The following is a 22,128-nucleotide window of genomic DNA, read 5'->3' as shown; positions in this document are numbered from 1 at the left end:
TAAGGACCAGTCAATAATATACCTGTATAACTTTCTGCCACTTCAGGGGTGGATGGATATTACTTTAATGAGTGTTGGGAAAGGGATCAAGCTCTCTGCCATCTTTCAAGGAGAAAGAAGATATAGTTGAAATTAGGTGTGAAATTCTCCTAGACCAGAAGTATTACTACCAGAGTATATCTAAAATAAAACTAGTGAAGAGTTGGGTGGGCAATTAGGAACACCAGGACTCTGAGTTAGGCTGAAAGGTTGAAAAACATCTTGGAAAAATCCTATGGCAAAACACTTCTGAACTCTTGACGGGAAACATGTTGGTATCCATATAGATCCCAGAAACAGGATTCCCCCCTAGGGTGATTCACCTTTACCTTACTAACAGGAGAAGTTACTTTACAAAAGCAGAAGTAAGCCAATCCAGTTGAGCCTGCTTTTACCATTGCACTTCTGAATTAGCATTACCTTTTGACATCTGCATGATCTCATGCATTTCAGAAAGGATGAGCGGCTGTCAGGGTGATATAAACTTGACACAATCATTCTGCAGTTGCTCTTAGCCTTGGAGGAGTCTGGAAGAGAAAGTTCAACTTTTTCAAATCTCAAGGACCTGGGGAAATTGAGATTCAGTTGAACTTGCGGTGAGGGGGGGAGTGGTTAAGGTGTTCCCTGTTAATTCCAAGCTGATTCAAGCTTTACTTGAAACAATATACTGGGTGTTATAATAGCCCGGCTTAGCATGCTATACGAACACAATCAATCTCACTGTCAAAAATAATAATAATGGAACAATTCCTGGGAGTCATGGGGATCAATGACTATCAGCCCTGAAGACAGTGTGGTTATCTCTGAGGTCATCTGCTGGGAGATTAGTGGTCTTCCTTCTAAGGTTGGTTGGCCACTGTGACAATAGACTGCTGGATTAATTGGGCCAGGGTCTGTTCCATAAGAGCAGCTTATCCTCTTAAATCCTACTGGATTCACTAGAAGTATCAGTACCACTTTATAAAACCTTGTAAGACTACATCTGGAATACCGCATCCGGTTTGGGTCACCACATTACAAAAAAGATGTTGAGACTTTGGAAAAGGTTCAGAGAAGAGCAACTAAGATAATTAAAGGCCTGCAGACTAAAACATATAAAGAATGCTTGCGGGAACTAGGCATGGGGAGCCTGGAGAAAATAGGGACTAGGATTGACATAATAGCAGAATTCCAGTATTTGAGGGGCTGCCACAAAGAAGAGAGGGTCAAACTATTCTCCAAAGCACCTGAAGATCAGACAAGAAGGATGGAAACTAATCAAGAAAAGATCCAACCTAGAACTAAGGAGAAACTTCCTAACAGTGAGAACAATTAACCAGTTGAACAGCTTGCCTTGTGGGCGTTTGAAAGCCCTGGTTCGTCGCTCAACCCTTAAGGGGAGCAACGGAGCGCTCCAGCGACTTACAAGCCTCAGCGGTTGGGGCTGCCTGCTGGAGGCTTTTGCCCTTTCTCCTGCTGCCTGGTCAAGCTCCTCACTGGGAGTCTTCGGATCTCCTCAGTGTCCAGGGCAGCCTGCCGCCCCAGGGGGGCTAGTGGCAGATCCAATCTTGCAGGAGGAGGCTGTGTGTGAAGCAGGGAGGCAAAACTCGACGGGTCCAAATGAATATTCCTTTAGATCCTAGTAAATTCCTGGAGCTCTCGAATGAGCAACTTCTCACGATGGTTTTGAGTCAGAAAACTGGGCATGCTCACTGCCAGGGGGCGGAGCCCAAAGAGCTTATCTGACTCAAACCAATCACGAGAGGATAAGGTCAAACCCATCCTGGATACTCCTCCCCCCTCACTATGGAGAATGGACAATCACTTGCCTAAAATGGTATAGGGTCTCCTGCTTGAGCAAATGATTGGGCTGGAGGACCTCCAAGGTTTCTTCCAGCTCTGTTTTGATTAATTGCGATTCTGGATGCTTTTTGAACATGATGTTGTTAGGTCTACATAATAGCAAGTTTCAGTCTGCAACCTTTGGGCTCAAGGTAGGGATCTTTGTAGCAGGTCCCTTTAGAAGTCTTGCCTTTTACTCCAGAATCCCTTTCAACACTTTACACATTGGCCTACCTGTAGTAGACAGTGATTCTAGGGAAGGCCCTTCTCTCTAGAGCAAGCCTGTCAAAGTGGTGGCCATGGGGCCGAATGCGTCACACGCAGGCCATGCCCGCCCCGGATCCACAAAGCCAAAAAAAAGTCACCACGGGATGCGATCGAGTTTGACCCCTGTGTTCTAGAGCTGCCATCAGTTTCAGTAGACAGTGCTGAACCAAATGGATCTATTCAGTCCAAGATACACTCATAACTACTGCACCCTTCACAAAGTACAACAAAATAATAGTGAAAGGGGACACGGAGTTGTGGAAGTCAACAGATCCAAAAACAGAATTTGAACAATCAGTAGCCACTTTCCAAAGTGACAGTGCGTTGTCTGCTTATGCTGAAAACAAAAGTTGATTCCCCCCACGCAGAATTCAGAAAACATATTTACCTACGACAGGAACTTCCAGCCCTGTCACCACATCTCGCTTTAGGGATCAAGATGTGACAGTGGGAGGGAGCTCCTCTTGTCTGAACAAGTCCAGCATAGAATTATTGTCTGAGCAAGTCCAGCACATGTTGGAATCCACAACCAGCATCCCCAGTCCATCTCTTTTAGATCAAGACCTTTGTGCTCCCAGGAATAGCACTTTGAAGTTAGCTGAAACAATCTGCTAGTCATATTCGATGCGATTTTGTTTCCTAATGTTGCATGCAGATAAATTTGAGTAACATAATATTAAAGCAAAGTGACAAAGTTAATCAATGACCTGCCAATCAATTCCACTCCGAATCCAATAACAAAGCCATCTCATATTTCAGGGTGGCCCTAGGGTGGCAATTGCAATACATGCTGGATTAGGGTGGCAACAGCAAAGTAGGTGGACAGAGTTGTTGGGTACACAGTTCCTATGATTTCCAAGCTAAACAATTGTTATTAAACATTTACTCAATCCTTTTGCTAACTGGTGCATTATTAAACATACGCCCAATCTTTCTGCTAACTGTGAGGATGCAATCCCATCACTTGTGTGAAAACAACACTGAGACACCAGTGGAGGAAACTACAGCTGCTGCTGTACATGAAAACCACCACCTTGTCCCCCACTATAAGGAGCCAACTACTTTGACACATCTGGAAAAAGAACTATTCAAATGATGACTCACAGATTCATTAAAAATCAAGCTACACTCAATTTCTTCAGCCCTTTTTTAAAACGTGGCACGTCATAACCGCGGTAGACTAAAGCGCGCCGACAACACCGCGGTGCTAAAACCGCGATGTCAAAAGCGCGCCCACAACAGCGCGCCGACAGAAGCGCGATTTAACTTAAGGTAAGGTTTAGGGTTAGGTTTTGGGTTAGGTTTAGGGTTAGGGTTAGGTTTAGGGTTATTTTTAAGGTTATGTTACAGCGCGCTTCTGTCAGCGTGCTGTTGTCGCGCGGTTTTGACGGTGCGGTTTTGTCACCGCGCTTTAGTCACACGCGCTTTAGTCTACCGTGGTTTTGTGGTGGAACCTTTTAAAAAGCCCATTTTGTGGTTTGTACCACAATAAACACTCTGTGACCAGATCAATATACTATATGCCTGAGTTTTACCAAAAGGTAAGTAATGTTGAACAAGCTTCCCTTCTTTGTCTGACTATTCACTTATTGCATAGTAATATTCCCACACATATTTGTAATGTTTTAACAAAGGGCTTCTGAACACGGACAAGGTTTAGGCAAGAGAAAAACAGGGGGGGGGGGGAAAGACATTGTCTAAAGACATTATACTTCACAGCATCATTGTGGCCCATTGTTTTTAGCAAACAAGGGCATATTACAAATATCTGGTAATTACCAGTATATTTCAGTGGGGCCATGCGTCATCCACATAGCATCATCAGTTAATTTAAAAACAAATAAACACATGATCTAATATCCCAGGTACTGTATTGTAGAACAATTTCAGGGCAGCTTTCTCAAACCAGATGTCCTCCACATGTGTTATAATAATTGTCACCATTCCCAACCAAAACTCTCCTTTTCAAGTTGGGTAGGAATCATGGAGGTTGTACGCCAACAGACCGGATTGAGTTGGCTTAAGCAAGAGGGAAACCATCACCAATAATTACAGGAAAGGAAACCCTTCACGTTCAGGAGATATGGGGTGGAAATACTGTGCACAGAATGTTGCAATGATTGGCCACATGGAAGGCTACCTCTTAGTTTTTCACACCACCAATCTACCAACTCCTTTTGGAAATGTGCAGCACATGGGATTCCCTTTTGCCTTCTTTGTGTTTGCAGTGGTGCTTCATCACCATTCACTCAATCCCTCTCCCTTTGGGCAAACTTCCAACTTTTTCTCTGACTCTCCTGCACTTAAGGTCTCTTCACAAGAACTTCATGCAAGATGAAAAGCTGGAATGTTAACACACCCTGGACTTGGAGAAGTTCAAAGCTATAGAGCCCTCAAAAGACAAAAGACAAGGAAGAGGCTTAGTAACAGCAGTTGAAAAACTCAAGGAGGCTGGGGCTATTCATTGCAGCACCCAATCATCTCTTTTTCCCCCCAAACACCATCAGGGCAGGGGTGAAATTCAGCAGGTTCTGACAGGTTCTGGAGAACTAGTAGCAGAAATTTTGAGTAGTTCAGAGAACCGGCAAATACCACCTCTGGCTAGCCCCAGAGTGGGGTGGGAATGGATATTTTGCAGTATCCTTCCCCTGGAGTGTGGAGGGACTGGAGATTTTGCAATATCCTTCCCCTGGAGTGGGGACTTTGCAGTATCCTTCCCTTGCCACACCACTAAGCCATGCCCACAGAACCAGTAATAAAAAAAATGAATTTCACCACTGCATCAGGAGTTCTCCAAGCCCACATTCAGATGTTCACCTCACATATATTTTTAATCTTGGAGGATCCAATCTGGATCGGTCACCATTTTTAATCTTTCCCTACCTCAATAAGATGCTTATCCTGCTAAACCTCAGAAGCAACAGAAACCACCACCACCACCATTTCACCAAGGCGGTCAAAGTTGGTTCCACAACTGCCTAGGCTCAAGCATGCCATGACTTCTTGGGACAGCTGGAAGAGGGTTTGGATGGATGGATGGAATAAGAACCCCAACAACAGAGCAAAGCACTTGGAAAGGGAGGGGGAAGTGAGAATCATGAGTTGGGTAAAAGCAAAACCTGACCATCAACACAATACACAATCACACCCAAGCCTAGATAGAAATGGAGGGGGAGGATATGCATAGAGCAAAAGAGAGGACGGGGAGGTGTCCTTCGGGGGGGGGGGAGAGAAACCCGACTGGGAACCCCGGTCTATGTTCTTTAGGAGGATGCGATGGCTCGGCTTCCTCTACTCACTGCCCACTAGATGAATTGGCCGAGGGCAACGATGGGAACTGTAGTCCGACCTAGGAGTGGAGGATCGCCCGCCTGAACAACTAGCATCACAAAAGCGAGCCTGTGTAAAAGAGTCGGCTGCGAGCCGAAATCCCCCTGCAAACAGATCCAGCTACCCCCAAGAGGATAAACGAGGGCACGGTGGAAACATTTTTGCTAACAAAGAAGCCATTGACCACTTCGGAGGAGAAAAGCCGGGCTGGGGGCTGATCAGCCGGAACGAGAGAGCTCCCGACCGAACGGAAAGAAGAAGAAGAAGGAGGAGGAGGAGAAGGAGGAGACGGCCGTCCCGCGCGCCCTCAGGGTAGCCGAGTTACCTTTGCCGCCCGTTCATCCCTCCTGATGCCGGCATTCCGCTCGCACCACCGCTTTGCTTGCCAAAGGCAACCCAGGCATGCCGAGGCTACTTACCTTCGACCACCCCTTCACCTGCTGGCCACGCCCTGCCATTGCAGGCCACGCCCCATCGCCCCGACCTCCTGGCCCCGAAACCTCCCTCAACGACGCCCTCGCTGATTCAGCTCTGATGTAGCAGGGAATGAGGCTTCGATGGAGTGCAGATACTGCACGCCTGGCCTCGTCAGGTGTGGCGGCCCCGCGATGTCCCAGGACTCGCGCATCGAAGCAGGGGAGGGATGGGGGGCAAAGAGGGAGACGAGAAAGCCTTCCAGCCAGGGCTTCTCTTTTGGGAGCAGTTTTCCAAACTCCCCAAGAAGTAGACCAGCTCCGGAGAGTTTTCAGAGCTCATGAATAAGACGCGTGTGAACTTTTTTAAATAAAAAAGTTTTTTCTTATTTTTCCCTTTCAAGTACATTCACAAATATACATTCTTATCATTGCTATTTAATATTTGTCTATTCATCATTAGTCTCTATAATTATTTTTACACACGTATAATACATTTTGCCACCCTGTGCCTCTATCTTATTTTGCAACAACCTTACTCCTTCCATCTTCTCAACCTCCTTTCTCTGCCTTCTTCTTTCCTCCTCTCCTTCCTCCTTTCTTCTTCCCCTCTCTTTCCCCTCTCCTCCTCCCTTCTCCTTTTTCTTACCCTCTCTCCTACTCTTAATTCCCCACCCTTACTTTCTCTGCTTCAGCCTTTCTTCCTTTCCCTCCTCATCCCCTCTCCTTTCCGTTGTTGCCCTTGCTTATTTACTTTCTCTGAGGGAACCCCTTTACTTTCTATGGGTTGTTGGGCTACCATTTCCTGCCTCCCTCGGTGTCAGAAGACAGGATGGTTGGGAGGGTTAGTTTAGCAATCTAGGAGTTGGGTAAATATACTATTAAGTCCTTTACATTTTTTAATCATATACACGAGTAGTTGAAACATGGCATTATTATTGTGGCTGATTATCAAAAGTTGCAGTTAGTAAAGAAGGCACAAGATCTCTCAGTGAAACTTTCAAAAGATTTTGGGCTTCTTTGCACAACAAGCTTAGGTCCCAGTTAAAACCTTAATAGGAAATTAGTACAATACGCCAACATTTGGTTAATTTGAAACTTGATTTCCACCTTCCATCTCCCCCACTGCTTTATTGGGCCAACTCAGACTGTTTGTTCAGTTTATGATTCATTGCCTAACGTAGATTCAAAAAATAAGCAATTTAACCTTGGTGAACAAACCAAGCGATTTTATCTTTAGGTGTGCGTCTTGGACCTTTTGAAACCTTGCCTATATTAGAAATAGCGTATTTTTGAGCAGAGAAACTAACGTCATGTGACATTTCAATAGCAAAGCTTGTAACATTCTAGCTCTGTCTTGCCTAATCTGTAGGAACAATCCAATTTTTCCAGTCCTGCAATCTCATGTTGGATGACAAATGACAGGAACTGACCATCATTGAAGTGGAAAAGATTGCTGTAGTTCTCCCCAAATGCCTTGCTATGCGTAAGAAGCTGATCACCAGAGCAAGATGCTTTAAAAGGGAATGAAGATAGGGATTAGCCATTGGTATAACAGCCAGTTTCTATTCATTTGCTTTAAAAAGGGAAGGAATCAAACTCTCAGCAAGTTTAATGGCTGCTTTGCTTTTGTTTCAATCTGTTGTTTGGAGCCTATCTTGACTATAAAACTCAAACTACCAAGATTAGATTTCAGAATGAAAAATAGTAAAACAAGACAAGCTGTTGTTAAGTCTGCATTTGTAACTGGTAGATATTCATGTGTTGCTGATTTGGTTAAGTTGTGCTGTTTTGTTCTTACTTCTTTGTATTGCATTTCATTGTTGTTTTGATGTGCTTAAGGGGCCTATGACTTGTAATAAAGTCCTTCCTTCCTTCCCTCCCTCCCTCCCTCCTTCCTTCCTTCCAAATTAGCAGCAGTTAGCCACTATCTACATCAATTATCATCATCATTTTACCCATTGTGTATCCACAGCAGGATGAAGGGCGTTTAGATATGTTTCCAACCTATATGGTCCTGAGCTTTCTTTTGCCAATTAGGCCCCAGTACTTGCTGATATTATTGATCCATTTTCTTTTAGGTCTCTTTGGTGGACACTTTTTGTCAAGTGGGATCCATTCTATGACTGCCTTGGTCCACCTGCCATCAGTTCTTCTTGCTATGTGGCCAGCCCATTTCCATTTCAATCCTTTTCCTCTCTTGATGATATTGTATACTTTTGTTTGTTCTCTAATCCTTGTGCAGGTCTTTCTATATTGTCTTGTAATGCTAAGCATGCATCTTTCCGTAGCTCTTTGCACTACTTCCTAGCTTTTTTTATCACTTGTGAGGTTAGTGCCCAAGGCGTATAGTCTTTCTACTGATAGGCATTCTGGAAAGAGCCATTGGTGAGATTCCGTGAAGTTTTTCCACTTCATCAATAGGGACGGGCAGTTTAAATTCCGCAGGATCTGATCCTATCCATTCTAGACTCCAAAAGGCCAGAAAACTAAACCTCTGGTCCTGGTGACCCACCCAAATTGGATCCTGCAACATTGTCTTGGGACAATTCGCCTTCATTTGTGAGTTTATATTCTCTCAACTACTCTGACCCAAGTTTGCTATTTTCAGTGATAACCCTTCACTGCCATCTGCTGACTAAAATATTGGAATAGGTTGGGGGAAAAACCAAATTGAACAATCCACTATAATATTAACTGCAACTGTTCTGCTAATAGGTTTTTTAAAAAAAATAATAATTCACTACTCTGAATAAACATTTGATGAGACCAGTAAACAAAGTTAATTTTCTTGAACTTTCTTTTGTTCATTTTCCATAACTTTTCTCATAACTAGCCCAGAAGGTGCCATTAGATGAGCAATGTGGCAAATTTACCAAGAAAATGAGTCTGATTGTCTTAGGGATGAATACAGAGTCCCTGATCACTTCCTGAATTGCTTCTCAGTATCTTCAGTACTCCAGAAGTCCTTCTTGGCAAGGTGAGTATTGATAAGACTTTGTTGCATCAATAGCCCTTCCTCTTACAAAGATTAGTAGCCTTGATTGGCCAAGAACTCTATGCATTCATGCAAGCCTTGCCTTGGGCACACCTACTGCTAAGAGCTGAAGAAACTTCTTGGATGAGAAGCGAAAAGTCTTCAAAGAAAAACCAGAAAGTCCAGTTCCATCTTGAAAAAGCACCTTTGGGACAACCATGACCTGGATGACTGAGAATCTCAATAGACCTCCTGCTAAGGTACAGCAAAGGAGATCAGCCATACTTTGTGGGCTGTTTGCCAATCAGCACTGGAATTGCAAAATCTGTGACTGCCAGTGGACTTTGTAATATAATCACTTGTATTTTCAGCTGCTCTTCCTCTCAATCTCATTTCCTTGGTAGAATTGATTAGGCAGCGCAGCCCAATACTGCAGAAATGGCATCTGTATTCACACAGTACAGTCTGGCCAGAGGAATGTTGGCCCAATGTATATTGAGGCTAAAATGTTCCCTCTTTGGACTCCGAACGATCAGATTTCTGGGTTTGTAGCAGGGGTGGGCTTCAAAAATTGCAGCAATGGGTTTGCTGCGCCATTGCTAGATGGGTGTGGCCATGGTGAGCATGGCCTAGTTGGCCTCCTGCACCACAGTAGGGGGGGGTGCCCCCCCCCAGGCTCCAAAGGCTTTCCTCGAGCCTCTGCCAGGGCAAAAACAACTTCAACCAGGCTCTGGAGACTCTCGGGAGGCTGGAATCAGGCCCGTTTCTGGACTTCTGGTACCTCCAGTAGGTCTGTTTCCCCCACCCCACCCCGGAGCCTCCGTGCGTGCCTTGCACTTACCTGGCATGATGAACAGGCTGCGTGGAGACGCCTGGGATCGGTGGGGCAGGATGGGAGGGGCAGGGTGGGCATGGCTGGTTAGGGATGGCATTTGGGGGTTCGCCGAACTGGGCAGAATCCTAGCTAGAGGATTGCCCAAAGCCGTGCAAACTCCAGCAGCCCACTCTTGGTTTGTAGAATGCATTGGATCTAAAAAGATTCTAGTCTCCAACCTTGGCAACTTTAACTTCAACTCCCAGAATTCCTCAGCCAGGGAACTCTGGGAGTTGATGTCCACAAGTTGCCAAGGTTGGAGACACCTGTTCTAGGCAACACACTGTAGGAATGTAACCGGTGGTTTCTTATGTATCCAACACAATGCAGGCACTCCTCAATTTACAATCCCAATTTGGGACCAGAATTTTCATTGCTAAGCAAGGCAGTTGTTAAGTGAATCATGCGGCCATTTAGTGAATTTGGCTTCCCTGTTGACCTTGCTTGTCAGAAGCCAGCTGGAATGGCAATCGCATGACCCCGGGATGCTGCAACTGTTGTAAATACAGGCAGGTTGCCAAGCGCCCGAATGTTGATCATGTGACTGTGGGGATGCTGCCTTAGTTATAACTGTGAGAACTGGCCAATAAGTCACTTTTGTCAGCGTACTTGTAACTTCAAACAGTTGCTAAACAAATGGTTATAAGTTAAGGACTACCTGTTCTGGGTTTGTACACTGTATTGGTCCTTATTGTAACATTCTTAGTTTCAGCTTAGCAGTCTTTAAATCCAGCATTGTGTCTTTAGGTTAAAACAAGCCATATCTTAGTGTCGTGGGTAAATTCAAGCAGTACATGTAATTCATAGGCAAGTTATTAATCTTTATAAACTCACAAATGTACCTGGTTGTTCTTATATTTCATGTGACATAAGCCAAACGATATTGGGGCCGTGGTTACACAAATGCCATAGAGATAGTCCTTGACTTACAACCTCAACTGAAACCAAAATTTCTGTCATTAAGCAAGACATTTGTTAAGTGAATTTTGCTCCGTTTTACGATCTTTCCTGCCACAATTGTTAAGTGAATCACTGCAGATGCTAAGTTAGTAACACAGTTGTTAAATGAATCTGGTTTTCCCATTGACTGCTTGTCAGATGGTCACAAAAAAGGATCACATGACCCCAAGACACTGCCACTGTCATAAATATGAGTCAGTTGCCAAGCATCTGAATTCTGGCCACGTGACCATGGGAATGCTGCAATGGTCGTAAGTATGAAAAAAGGTCATAAGTCACTATTTTCAGTGCCGTTGTAACTTTGAATTGCAACTAAACAAACTGTTGTAGAGCGAGGGCTACCTGTATAGCCTGTTTTAACATTTCATTGATTAAGAATAAATAAAGTAACATCTATATAGGTATATAAACTATATTAACTGTTTTTCAGGTCTGGTATAAGGTGCTATATTTTGTGGCAAGAAAGTGGTGGAAGAAATGTCCTTCTGGGTTCAGCTCCAAGTGGGGAAGAAGACACTGGAGACATGGAGGCTGCTTGGAAAGATGGTTTAATGGTGGACAGGACCTCATGGCTTGAACTCCTGAACACAAAAGGGGGGTTGCATGCTTCCAGATGTTGGGTGAAGAAGAGAAAAAGGTCGAGATGCTGAAAGTTCCTGGTTTTATGCCCTCTCTGGCTTTTGATCTTGAGCTTGTATTCTGATTGGTTGTCAGACTCCCATGGGGCCATGCAGGGGAACTCTGCAGGCTGTGCTTTGAGTCCATGTTTGTGCCTTGCTGGCTGATGTAATTTTCCCAGGTGCCTTGTGGTGAGTTTCTGTAGAAGGCTAATCATACCTTTGTTATGTAGGGTAGACTAGCTCAGGCTTTAATGGCTCATTGAGAAAGTGGGGAGGAGCAGGAAGCAGGGAGCTAAGCAGGTAAAGCAGCACCCACACCTTTACTGTCAAAGGGCATGGTTTCTCTGATCAATTCAGTCTTTTTAGTGCCTGGCAAAGAGAAGCTCCCAAGAATCTCCCCTCCCCCCAAAAAACTCAAGAGAACAGTTAGGCAAATAAATAATTCTTTACTGAATTTCCTTGTACACCTCCCCCCCCCCACACACACATACACCCCACAATTCATCTCCCTTAAAGAACGGCTTTAATGGGCCTCAAGGCAGGAGCCATATTTTGCAAACCAATGTTTCTTTTCAGGAAGTCAAAACAAGGAATAACAATAGGAGGATAAGCATGCAGAGAATGGAGGGGGAATTCCCCTGCTATCATTTGGCAGGATGTGCTTATCACAGAAGCTTATGGACCTTTATTGTAGGGCACATCTACCTATTGCTCAGGGAAAGGATGACCTTTGACTGGGCAGGGGTGCCTGTAAGTGCAGTCAGCAAACAGTGCTTCCAGCCTGCTTTTAAGAAGCCATTAATTTAATGGATTTAATTTAATGGATTTAAAGAGCCGTGATGGTGCAGTGGTTAGAATGCAGCATTACAGGCTAACTCTGCTGACTGCCAGGAGTTCGATCCTAACCAGCTCAAGGTTGACTCAGCCTTCCATCCTTCCGAGGTCCGTAAAATGAGGACCAGATTGTTGGGGGCAGTAGACTGACTCATAGTGCTGTAATGCACTATGAAGTGGTGTATACGGTACGTCTAAGTGCTATTGCTATTAGTATTTGCAAATATGCCTGTATATATTGCTATATTTGCATAGATGCTTCTATATGTGCCCATTGCGCTAATGGTTAAAGTGATGCATTTAAACCAGGAATAAAAGATTCAAGACTGTTATTCAGGCACAGGTTTTATTGGTAATTGTGAACCACTCAGTCTAAGCCTAATTTATTTTACTGGATTGCTGTTTTGAAGAAAAGTTTAAGTGAAATTTCTGCCTCTGCCCTGACATACAGTCTCCCCATACAATACTTGAATGAGAAATGGAAGGATAAAAATGCAACAATAGGTAATTTTCAGAATCCCATTCCTCATCACTTAGATCTCTGTAGACTTACTAGGATGTGGAGTGAATTTAATCTCTTGAATTGAAGGGCTGGATCCAGAGCTCTGCAAATGATTCAATCTATTCCAGTTCGTTCTGGAGACTGGATGTCAGCTTCTGCCTTGCTGTTGCTTCAGCTGCCATGAAACGGGGAGGGAGGGCTGGTATTTGGGAGGGGTTAATTGATGTGCTGGAGGAATCTTCTAAGATGTTCGAGATGCTCGGATGGCGCATGCGTGAGAGCTTCCCGCGTTGATTAACGGCCTCGACATTCCATCTTCGTGATGCCTGTTTGAAGTTATCTCACACCTGACACTTGAAGGACTTATGATTGGCCTGGAGCTATGATCCTAAGGGGTGGAGAATGGACTATTCTATATATCAATCGCTTTCGCGCCTAATTAAGTAGACTTTGCTTCGCAACTGCTTGCTTACCATTTATAATTAGTAAAAGTACTTTGGATTTCCCATCCATGGAGTCTCTTAGTCTTCTTTCCTAATTATGTGATGGAGTGATGCTGACAAGAAGCAAAGTCTCAAAAACCCTTTCCAGGAGATTTACATCTACCGTGAAGGGAGGAAATGTCTTCACCGATCAGGGAAGAGGAGGGGGCTACTGGAGGTGAGGATACCAGCGGAGCAGGGCCTCCCGAACTTTCGCTTCACGAGCCCGGATCTCCCGACCTCTCCCTGCACGAAGATTTATTTCAACTGCAAATTTCCAGCCAGCCTGACCCTCCCCCCCCCCCCCCCCGATGGTCGACTTCGGTGGGACAAAGAGAGGCAGAGAGAAGCTGGAATGCTGGAATCACCCAAAGGCAACCCCGACAACCAACGCTGGAGACGGGAGCCGTGAGAAAACCCCAGAGGAGTGAATACCCTGATTATTGGAGTCAAAGGTACTTTGGGGAAAGAAGTGGGGAGGATGAAAGAGACTGGAGAAGCTGGCAGCAACAGGGAGCCATGAGAAAACCCCAGAGGAGTGAATTACCTGATTATTGGGGTCAAAGGTACTTTGGGGAAAGAAGTGGGGAGGATGAAAGAGACTGGAGAAGTTGGCAGCAACATTACCCACGCGCGCCGTCACCCCCTCCCCCTCGGCCTGCTTCACCCCCTGCGGCTAGAGGTTTTGCTGACCCAGGGGGCCCACCTCCCCGAAGACACCGGATGGCTAAAATCCCTCCCTTGCCTGTACGTTACAATGGTGATTCTGCTGGCTTGGCCTCTTTTATGATGCAGGTTTTTAATTACATGGAAATTTATGGCCGTGATTTTGAGACTGATGTTATGAGGGTCAGAATGATTCTTTTATCTTTGGATGGTGAAGCTGCCAAATGGTCAACGGCTTTACATATGTCTGGCTCTCCCCTCTTGGGGAATTTCAACCGCTTTATGGAGGCCTTCCGCCAACATTTTGATGACCCTTTAACGGAGAAGCGGAGCAAATTGAAATTTATAACCTTCGAACAGGACGATAGACCTGTCGCCCAATACATCCAGGAATTTCAGTGTCTATCACAATACATGAGAGGCTGGGGGGAGGATGCCCTGCTGGACAAATTTGCTTCGGGGTTAGATGAAGACATTTATCAGCAATGTGTCAATCGTAACCTGCCCAGACGTTTGATCACTTGGTTTGAACACGCAGCGGACGCTGAACTCGACTTAACCAGGCTCCATTATGCTAAAGAGGAAAGAAGGAAGCGGAAAGAGAGAGCGGCTAAGTCTACCCCCCCTCAAGCCAGTAAATCGCTCTTCAAACGACGGGGGGAAGGGAGGGGCCCCCTTCAGGCCTCTCCAGACCTTTAACATGCTTCCGTTGCGGAAAATTGGGGCACACCGCCCCCGAATGTCGTGCTAAATTGCCCATCTCTGCTCAACTCCCTCCCAAACGTGAGGAAAAGTCTGGCAGAGTCTCCGAAAAGAAGAAGAAGGAAACTGCTTTCGCTGTGGACTCCAACCCCCCTCGTTTCGCCCAGCCATTAGAGGGAGACGCGAACGCCAACTCCTCTTCTTCTGAGGACTCCGATGACGACACGTCGCCTCACTGGGTGAGTTCAAACAAAGGGCCCCTGCTAATCCCCATAGAGTTAAAAGTACCCCCTGAGGGGCAACCAGCCACCCTTCAGGCCCTGCTCGATTCAGGCTGTTCCCGGTCCATGATCAATCCAGCCATGGTGGAAAAATTGGGCCTCAAATTGCGCACTTTGAAAACCCCAATTGTGTTTTGCCAAATAGATGGATCTATTGCAGGGGGGGGCGCCCATTTTTTTACGGAGCCTTTGGAGATGAAGATGGGTACCCATACTGAACTAATTTCCTTTGTGGTCGCACCTGGCATGGACAGGCCACTCATTTTGGGCATCCCGTGACTCCGGAAGTGGAACCCTCACATAAATTGGCGGACAGGCCGCTTACGCATTCGCTCCAAGGTGCCTCCAGTGGGGGAGGGCTCTCTGGACCAACCTATGACTGACATTCCTGAAGTGGCCGCTAGAGGGCAGGAGAGGATTGCAGGAGAGGAGAAAATTCCGAAAGAGTATTGGGATCTTAAAGAGGTCTTCAGCGAAAAATCTTCAGACAATCTGCCCCCCCACAGGCCTACTGATTGCTCCATAGACATTTTACCCGGGGTTAAACTGCCTAAACCCCAAATTTACTCCATGTCACCCAGGGAAATGGAGGAAATGCGTTCTTTCATCGACAAAAATTTGAAACGTGGTTTCATTGAACCGGCTCGACCCAAAGTGGCTGCCCCTGTACTTTTTCGTGAAAAAAAAGATGGTTCTCTTCGTTTATGCTGTAATTTTAAAAACCTGAACGCTGTATCAACTCAGAATCTCTACCCACTCCCACTGATGAAAGACTTGTTGGCACAGCTAGGGAAGGGCCGCATTTTTACTAAATTGGACCTCCGAGAAGCTTACTATAGAGTCCGCATAAAGGAAGGAGACGAATGGAAGACTGCTTTCAACTGCCCTCTTGGTTGCTTCCAGTTCCGGGTCATGCCTTTTGGCCTACAGGGGGCTCCTGCTGTTTTCATGCAACTTATTAATGAAATCTTGCACGATCATCTGTACAAAGGAGTTATCGTATATTTGGATGATATCCTTATCTATACTTGTACCTATGACCACCACGTCGCTCTGGTGCGCACTGTTTTGAAAAAACTCCAGGCCGCTGACCTCTATGCCAAATTGTCTAAGTGTGAGTTTCACCAAACTAAAATTGACTATCTTGGATATCGCATCTCACCAGACAGCATTGAAATGGACCCTGAGAAGGTGAGGGCGGTCACTGAATGGGACGCGCCCAAAACTCGTAAACAATTACAAAAATTTTTGGGTTTCGCTAATTTCTACCGTCAGTTCATTCCCTCTTTTGCTAAGATTGCTCTTCCTATTACTAATTTGCTCAAGACGAAGGGAGACCCGAAACCTAAACCTAATAAGCCTTTGGACTGGAACATGGAATGCCAGGCGGCATTCGAGAAACTTAAACGCCTCTTTGCCGCTGAGCCAGTACTTAAGCATCCTGACCTGGACCGGCCTTTCGTCGTCCAGGCTGATGCCAGCGATGTCGCCGTAGGGGCCATTCTGCTGCAAGCCAACGACCAAGGTAACCTGCAGCCTTGCGCGTACACCTCCCGAAAGCTCACTGACACGGAGAGGCGTTGGGCGGTTTGGGAAAAGGAGGCTTTCGCGGTCCGTTGTGCCCTGGCTACGTGGCGCCATTTCCTAGAGGGCGCTAAACACCCGTTTGAGGTGTGGACTGACCACAAGAACTTGGAAGCATTACGAACGCCTCGTCATCTCTCCCCCAAACAAATGCGATGGGCCCAATATTTCAACCGTTTCAATTTCATTCTAAAGTATATCCCGGGAGGGAAGAACTTCATGGCGGATGCTTTGTCCAGATTACCTCAATATAATTGCTCTAAACTGAGTATCGTCCAACCGCTCCTAGCAGCTCCGGTGCTCACGCGCCAACAGACCCAATCACAGAGGGAGGTGCCTCACGATCTACTTTCTGACCTCAAAAAAGCTCTTCCTCACGACGACTGGTTCCTGAACCATTGGGACGAGTGCACTATGAGAGACGATCTACCGTGGATTGGTGCTAAATTATACATCCCTGCGTCCCTACAACTCATGGTCCTTCATCGCGCTCATGACTCCAGGTTGGCGGGTCATTTTGGATTCGTAAAAACTTTACATCTAGTGAAGAGACAATTCTGGTGGCCCTCTTTAAAAAAGGACATTGAACTTTATGTGGCCAGTTGCCCAGTTTGCGCTGCCGCCAAAAAACCGCCAGGGAAACCGCAAGGACTGCTCCAATCTGTTGCTCGCCCGGTTGCCCCTTGGAAGGAGATTTCTATGGACTTTATTGTTGAGCTTCCCGAAAGCCAGGGGCATACTGTTATATGGGTGGTCACTGATTTGTTTTCCAAGCAAGTTCATTTCGTGCCTTGTCACAAAATTCCTTCTGCCAAGGCATTGGCTAAACTGTTCATTTCCCACATTTACCGTTTGCATGGAGTGCCCGAACGTATTATCTCCGATCGTGGGGTCCAATTTACATCTAATTTTTGGAAAGAATTTCTCAAACGAATTGGCTCCGCCCAGGGCCTTAGCTCCACCTACCATCCTCAGACTAATGGCGGCTGTGAACGTACAAATTCCGTTCTTGAGCAATATTTACGTTGTTTCATCAATTATCAACAAGACGATTGGGTGGATTTGTTACCACATGCTGAGGTGGCCTACAACAACTCGGTTCACTCCAGCACGGGTTTCACCCCTTTTCGGGTCGTTTACGGTCAGGATTTTGTTCCTATTCCCGAATTGCCTAGTGACCAACCGCAAGTCCCTTCAATTGCGGACTGGAGTGAGCGTCTCAGTCGCATTTGGCCATTGACCCTCTCCACTTTGGACGCTGCACATAAAGCCCATAAGAAGCAAGCGGATAAAAAGCACTCTCAGCCCTATGAATACCGGCCTGGGGATTTGGTATATTTGTCCACGAAATTCCTGCACACTACGCAGAAGTCAAAGAAATTGGGACCCAAATATGTTGGCCCGTTCCCTATTGTAAAGGTCATCAATCCTGTTTCTGTTCGTTTACAATTGCCAAAACACCTCAACCGAATCCACCCGGTGTTCCACATTAACCTCATCAAACCTGTTCGGGTTTCCCGCTTGCGTCCCCCTGATGATCCTCCGTCTGCTCCATTGCTAATTGATGGGGAACGTCATTTTGAAGTTCGTGCCATTCTTGATTCCCGCAAGCACCGTAATCGCGTCCAATACCTGGTGGCTTGGAAGCATTTTCCTCCCTCCCACACAGAATGGGTTGATAAATCTCATGTTCGTGCTCCCCGCCTACTTCAGAAATTTTATGCTGCTTATTCCGACAAGCCTTGACTTTCTTTCCCCCCCCTTCTTCTTTTTGTGTTTTGTTGTTTGTCTGTTTCGTTTGTTTTTTTTCCCAGGCCTAACAGCCTTTTTCCGGGGGGGGGCGGCCGGATGTCAGCTTCTGCCTTGCTGTTGCTTCAGCTGCCATGAAACGGGGAGGGAGGGCTGGTATTTGGGAGGGGTTAATTGATGTGCTGGAGGAATCTTCTAGGATGTTCGAGATGCTCGGATGGCGCATGCGTGAGAGCTTCCCGCGTTGATTAACGGCCTCGACATTCCATCTTCGTGATGCCTGTTTGAAGTTATCTCACACCTGACACTTGAAGGACTTATGATTGGCCTGGAGCTATGATCCTAAGGGGTGGAGAATGGACTATTCTATATATCAATCGCTTTCGCGCCTAATTGACTTTGCTTCGCAACTGCTTGCTTACCATTTATAATTAGTAAAAGTACTTTGGATTTCCCATCCATGGAGTCTCTTGGTCTTCTTTCCTAATTATGTAATGGAGTGATGCTGACACTGGATAAGCTGGCTCTATCTTTGAATCTAGAAAATTTCTAGAGGAAGGGCTGTTGATTTCAAAAATGCAGTACTATTATTTCTGATCAAGACTCTCTCTGAAATTAAACTGACTTCAAAACTATATTAGAAATTATATATTTTTTAAATTTAAATTAATGATCTTTATGAATTAGAGAATAAAGAACTGAAATAGCTGTTAATGGAACAATAGATAATCAATAGATACAAGTTCTTTTTAATGTTACTTCTTTGAAGCTAATCCATGAAAAGACTTTTATTTTCAACCTATTGGATTCCTCATGGAATTTATCAGAAGGGTTTTTTTTCTATTGTTGGCGTAAGAAACTTGAAGGTATATTAACATATATAATTGGTTATGTTTGGTTTTGGTTTATTTTAGAAGAATGTTGTAATATATATAAATAGAAGTCTGGATAATTATTTTCAAGTTATAATTATGTTATATTGAATTATATTCCAAAAGTGGAACCTGTTTTTTGAGAAGCTTTAGTTTTATGGAATATAGAATAATTATATTGAGGGAAAAATAATGTTACTATTCCAAAAATTGGATTCCAAAAATGTATAATTTATTCATTCTTTAAAAGATTATTATTTGTGCTAATAAAAAAAATAACCATCACCCCCTTGGCATATATTTCATATTAAGTAAGAATAAACCACATTTTAAAAAGTATTTAAAACAAGTTTATTTTTATTGTTTGTTTTAGATTACAATGTTATAACTAATGAATATGTAAATATTACTCATATTTTGTGTTTTTGTTTTTTGTTTCTTTCTTTTTAAAAATTGCAATAATTCCTCAAAAAGCTTTACCATTTTCTCTGGACTTTGACAGAATTAGTGGTGATAAAGGCATCTGATTCACTTTATTAGAATTTTGAACAGGTAAGCTTTTGTGTGGAAGAAAGATAAACTATTAATCATTATTTAATTAATGTTTAGAAAGTGCATGTATTATGTCGTAGATGCTGTTAGTGCTCTAAACATAAATTCCTTGCAAAGAGTATAAAAAAGTACTGTAAAGAAAAGCCTATTGTCGCAGTTTCCACTAGGGGGAACTTTTATATAAAATTAAAGCTACAGATAATTAGAGTTCTGAAAAAGTGCAGCTATAGGGCATTCCTATAGCCTGGCATGATGGCTGGGGAATGCTGAAATTCAAGTCCACACCTCTTAAAATTGCTAAGTTTGAAAAATAAGGGTTTAATTGTTATAAAACTATCAATAGCGGAACATACTGGATTCCCTGACTTTTACCATTAGCACCTCTGCATCGTTACTAGCCTGTAATACCTTCTAACAGTAATAGAAAAAGGTAGAGAAGGTAGTAGAGAAGGTAGAAATCAAATATATTCCAGCTTTTTCAAAGTCTTTGTTCCACTTTTGTGCAATATAATATCATGGATATTAACATATCAATGATTTAGAGTAGAATGGAGGGATAAATTGAACTTTTGAGGAAGGGAGGGATGGAACCAAACATGTCTGAAAGGCAGAGGACCATGGCCCACACTCCTTAGTGGAGACTTATAGAGTGAGCAAAGATACAGTATATGCCTATAGCCCATCATGCTTTTTAGAAGGAAAATCCCTGAAGAACATAGCAAACACTACTAATTCAAGGTTTCTTCCTCAGAATTGAGTTATGGTGCTGTTGATGAGGGGGAAGGGGAGCAAGAACAAAGTTAACTTTGGATCCCCTCTCCCCTTGTTTGAAAAAAATTGAATCCACAAAAATTGGATAACATTGAAGTTCTTTGATAATTGGTAATTGGACATCAACAGGTGAGACAGATATGACATTTGCATTCCAGGGCTGCTATGGAAGCAGACACTAATGAAAGGATATAATAGGGATGTTTCAAATCACAAGGTTAGTCCCATTTACCCCCCAAAAAATGCTAGCAAGAAAATATGTCCTCAGTGTACTGTAAAAAAGATGAAGTGCCATGCCAATAATGGCTTCTTTTTCTACTCAATTCTGCCAAGGGCAGCGGGCCAAACTATTTCAGCTGCAGGTGAAAGCTGTATGTGCCAGCTATTTTTCCTTTTGTTTAGCTGCAGAAGCATGTTCCAAAAAGGCTGAAGAAAGAATTTAAAAAAGGATTGTATAAGCATACAAAACATCTGTTAATATGTACTCTAGTAGTTCAAAATAAAGTTCAAGGTCCTAAGAGTTGCCAGATTAGATTAATAGTTATTATGGATGTATCACAACATACTTAAGTTTGCAGTCATTTGCACAAGCTCACGCACATTCACATACTTTACTTATATGGATGTAATTCCATTGAACTCATTGTACCTTATGTTTAAATAGATATGGAAGTCCATCAATTTTCCTTGGGCGACTGGTAATCTAACTTTGTCTAACAGGCAACCTACAGGATATCAGATAATATGCTTCTTCCGCCTTGTTCAAGTATATAAAGTTTGGGCATTTTTCTAGATTTTAATAAGGATCTAACTGGTGAGAAAACCAAGTAGGTATTACTGAAAGGAACAACAGTCTACCCTATGTTCTAACAACCTAACACCTAATTAAACTTAAGTTTGCTCCTTTACTATTCTTATTTAAATACCTTTATACCTTTCACCTCTATTTCCTTTTTCTTCAAACTTTTTCCCTTAGAAATACCAAGTTTGTACACTTTTGATGGCTTGTAATAAAGGCATTGTCCAAATATAGATTTTGGAATTGCAATAAATATGCACAGATAAAATAAACAAGGTGTGAATGTTTTTGCCAAGTAGAAGCAAGCACAGCATGCCAAGCCATAAGCCTGGCTTAGCAACCAAGATAGAGCCCTCTTGGAGTCTAACTATGGCTTCATTATCTTACTTCATGTGTAAAGTAAGACTGTTATGTACAGACTTCACTCTATCCATGTCTTGATTAAAGGACTAATTAGCTGCATCTAGTTAGAGACAAAACAAGATCTTGAGGAACCTGTGGAATGTTAAGAGGGATGGAGCTAACCTGATGTCCAGCGGGAGAAAATTCCACAAGTGGAGGGGCACCCTGGCAGAGAAAGCCTACCTCCTGGGACCTGCCAAATGTAATTCCCTGACAGACCAGGATCAGCGGAATGCCTTCTCTGCCAGATCATACATATATTTGTAGTGTTTTGGACTTGAAGTACGAAGAAAACTCCTCTAGTCCTTAATAACTAGCCAATGTTTCTCTTTTGTTTTTCTCCTTTTAAAGCACTAAATATGTGGTATTTCTTCTGCACTCTGCTTTACCTCTTGCTGTAAGTTGGCACATATCCCCCTCAAAGTGTGGCTGCATATAGCTAAAATGTACAATGAAAATGAACAAGTTCTCTCATCTCATTTACTTTACGTCATGGCACCATGTTACTAAAAAATGAAAGGACGAATGTATCAACATGGATCTGTTATATATTTCAAAATTAGTACAAACATATTTTATATCTATTTAGACATGACAATGGGAAATGTGATTATAAAATAAAGAACTGGCA

The 22,128-nt window shown here is 43.8% G+C and overlaps 1 protein-coding gene across 2 annotated transcripts in view; it reads right to left on the bottom strand.

Moving 5' to 3' along the window:
* LOC106542515 (hyaluronidase Ccc Hy-4) overlaps positions 1 to 5,858 on the bottom strand; it is a 40,355-nt gene extending 34,497 nt beyond the window's left edge. For both annotated transcript variants that reach the window (XM_014058289.2, XM_014058291.2), the window contains exon 1: positions 5,783 to 5,858. In XM_014058289.2, the coding sequence (XP_013913764.2) occupies positions 5,783 to 5,817 (35 nt within the window). In that variant the 5' untranslated portion in view covers positions 5,818 to 5,858. The remainder of the gene's footprint in view (positions 1 to 5,782) is intronic.
* Between the last annotated feature and the right edge of the window lie 16,270 nt (positions 5,859 to 22,128).

The sequence above is a fragment of the Thamnophis sirtalis genome, unplaced genomic scaffold, assembly GCF_051295495.1.
Source record: "Thamnophis sirtalis isolate CommonGarterSnake01/CBP01778 unplaced genomic scaffold, rThaSir2_p1.2 scaffold_3, whole genome shotgun sequence".
NCBI classification, from domain to species: Eukaryota; Metazoa; Chordata; class Lepidosauria; order Squamata; family Natricidae; genus Thamnophis; species Thamnophis sirtalis.
This window is presented reverse-complemented; position numbering and strand designations above follow the sequence as displayed.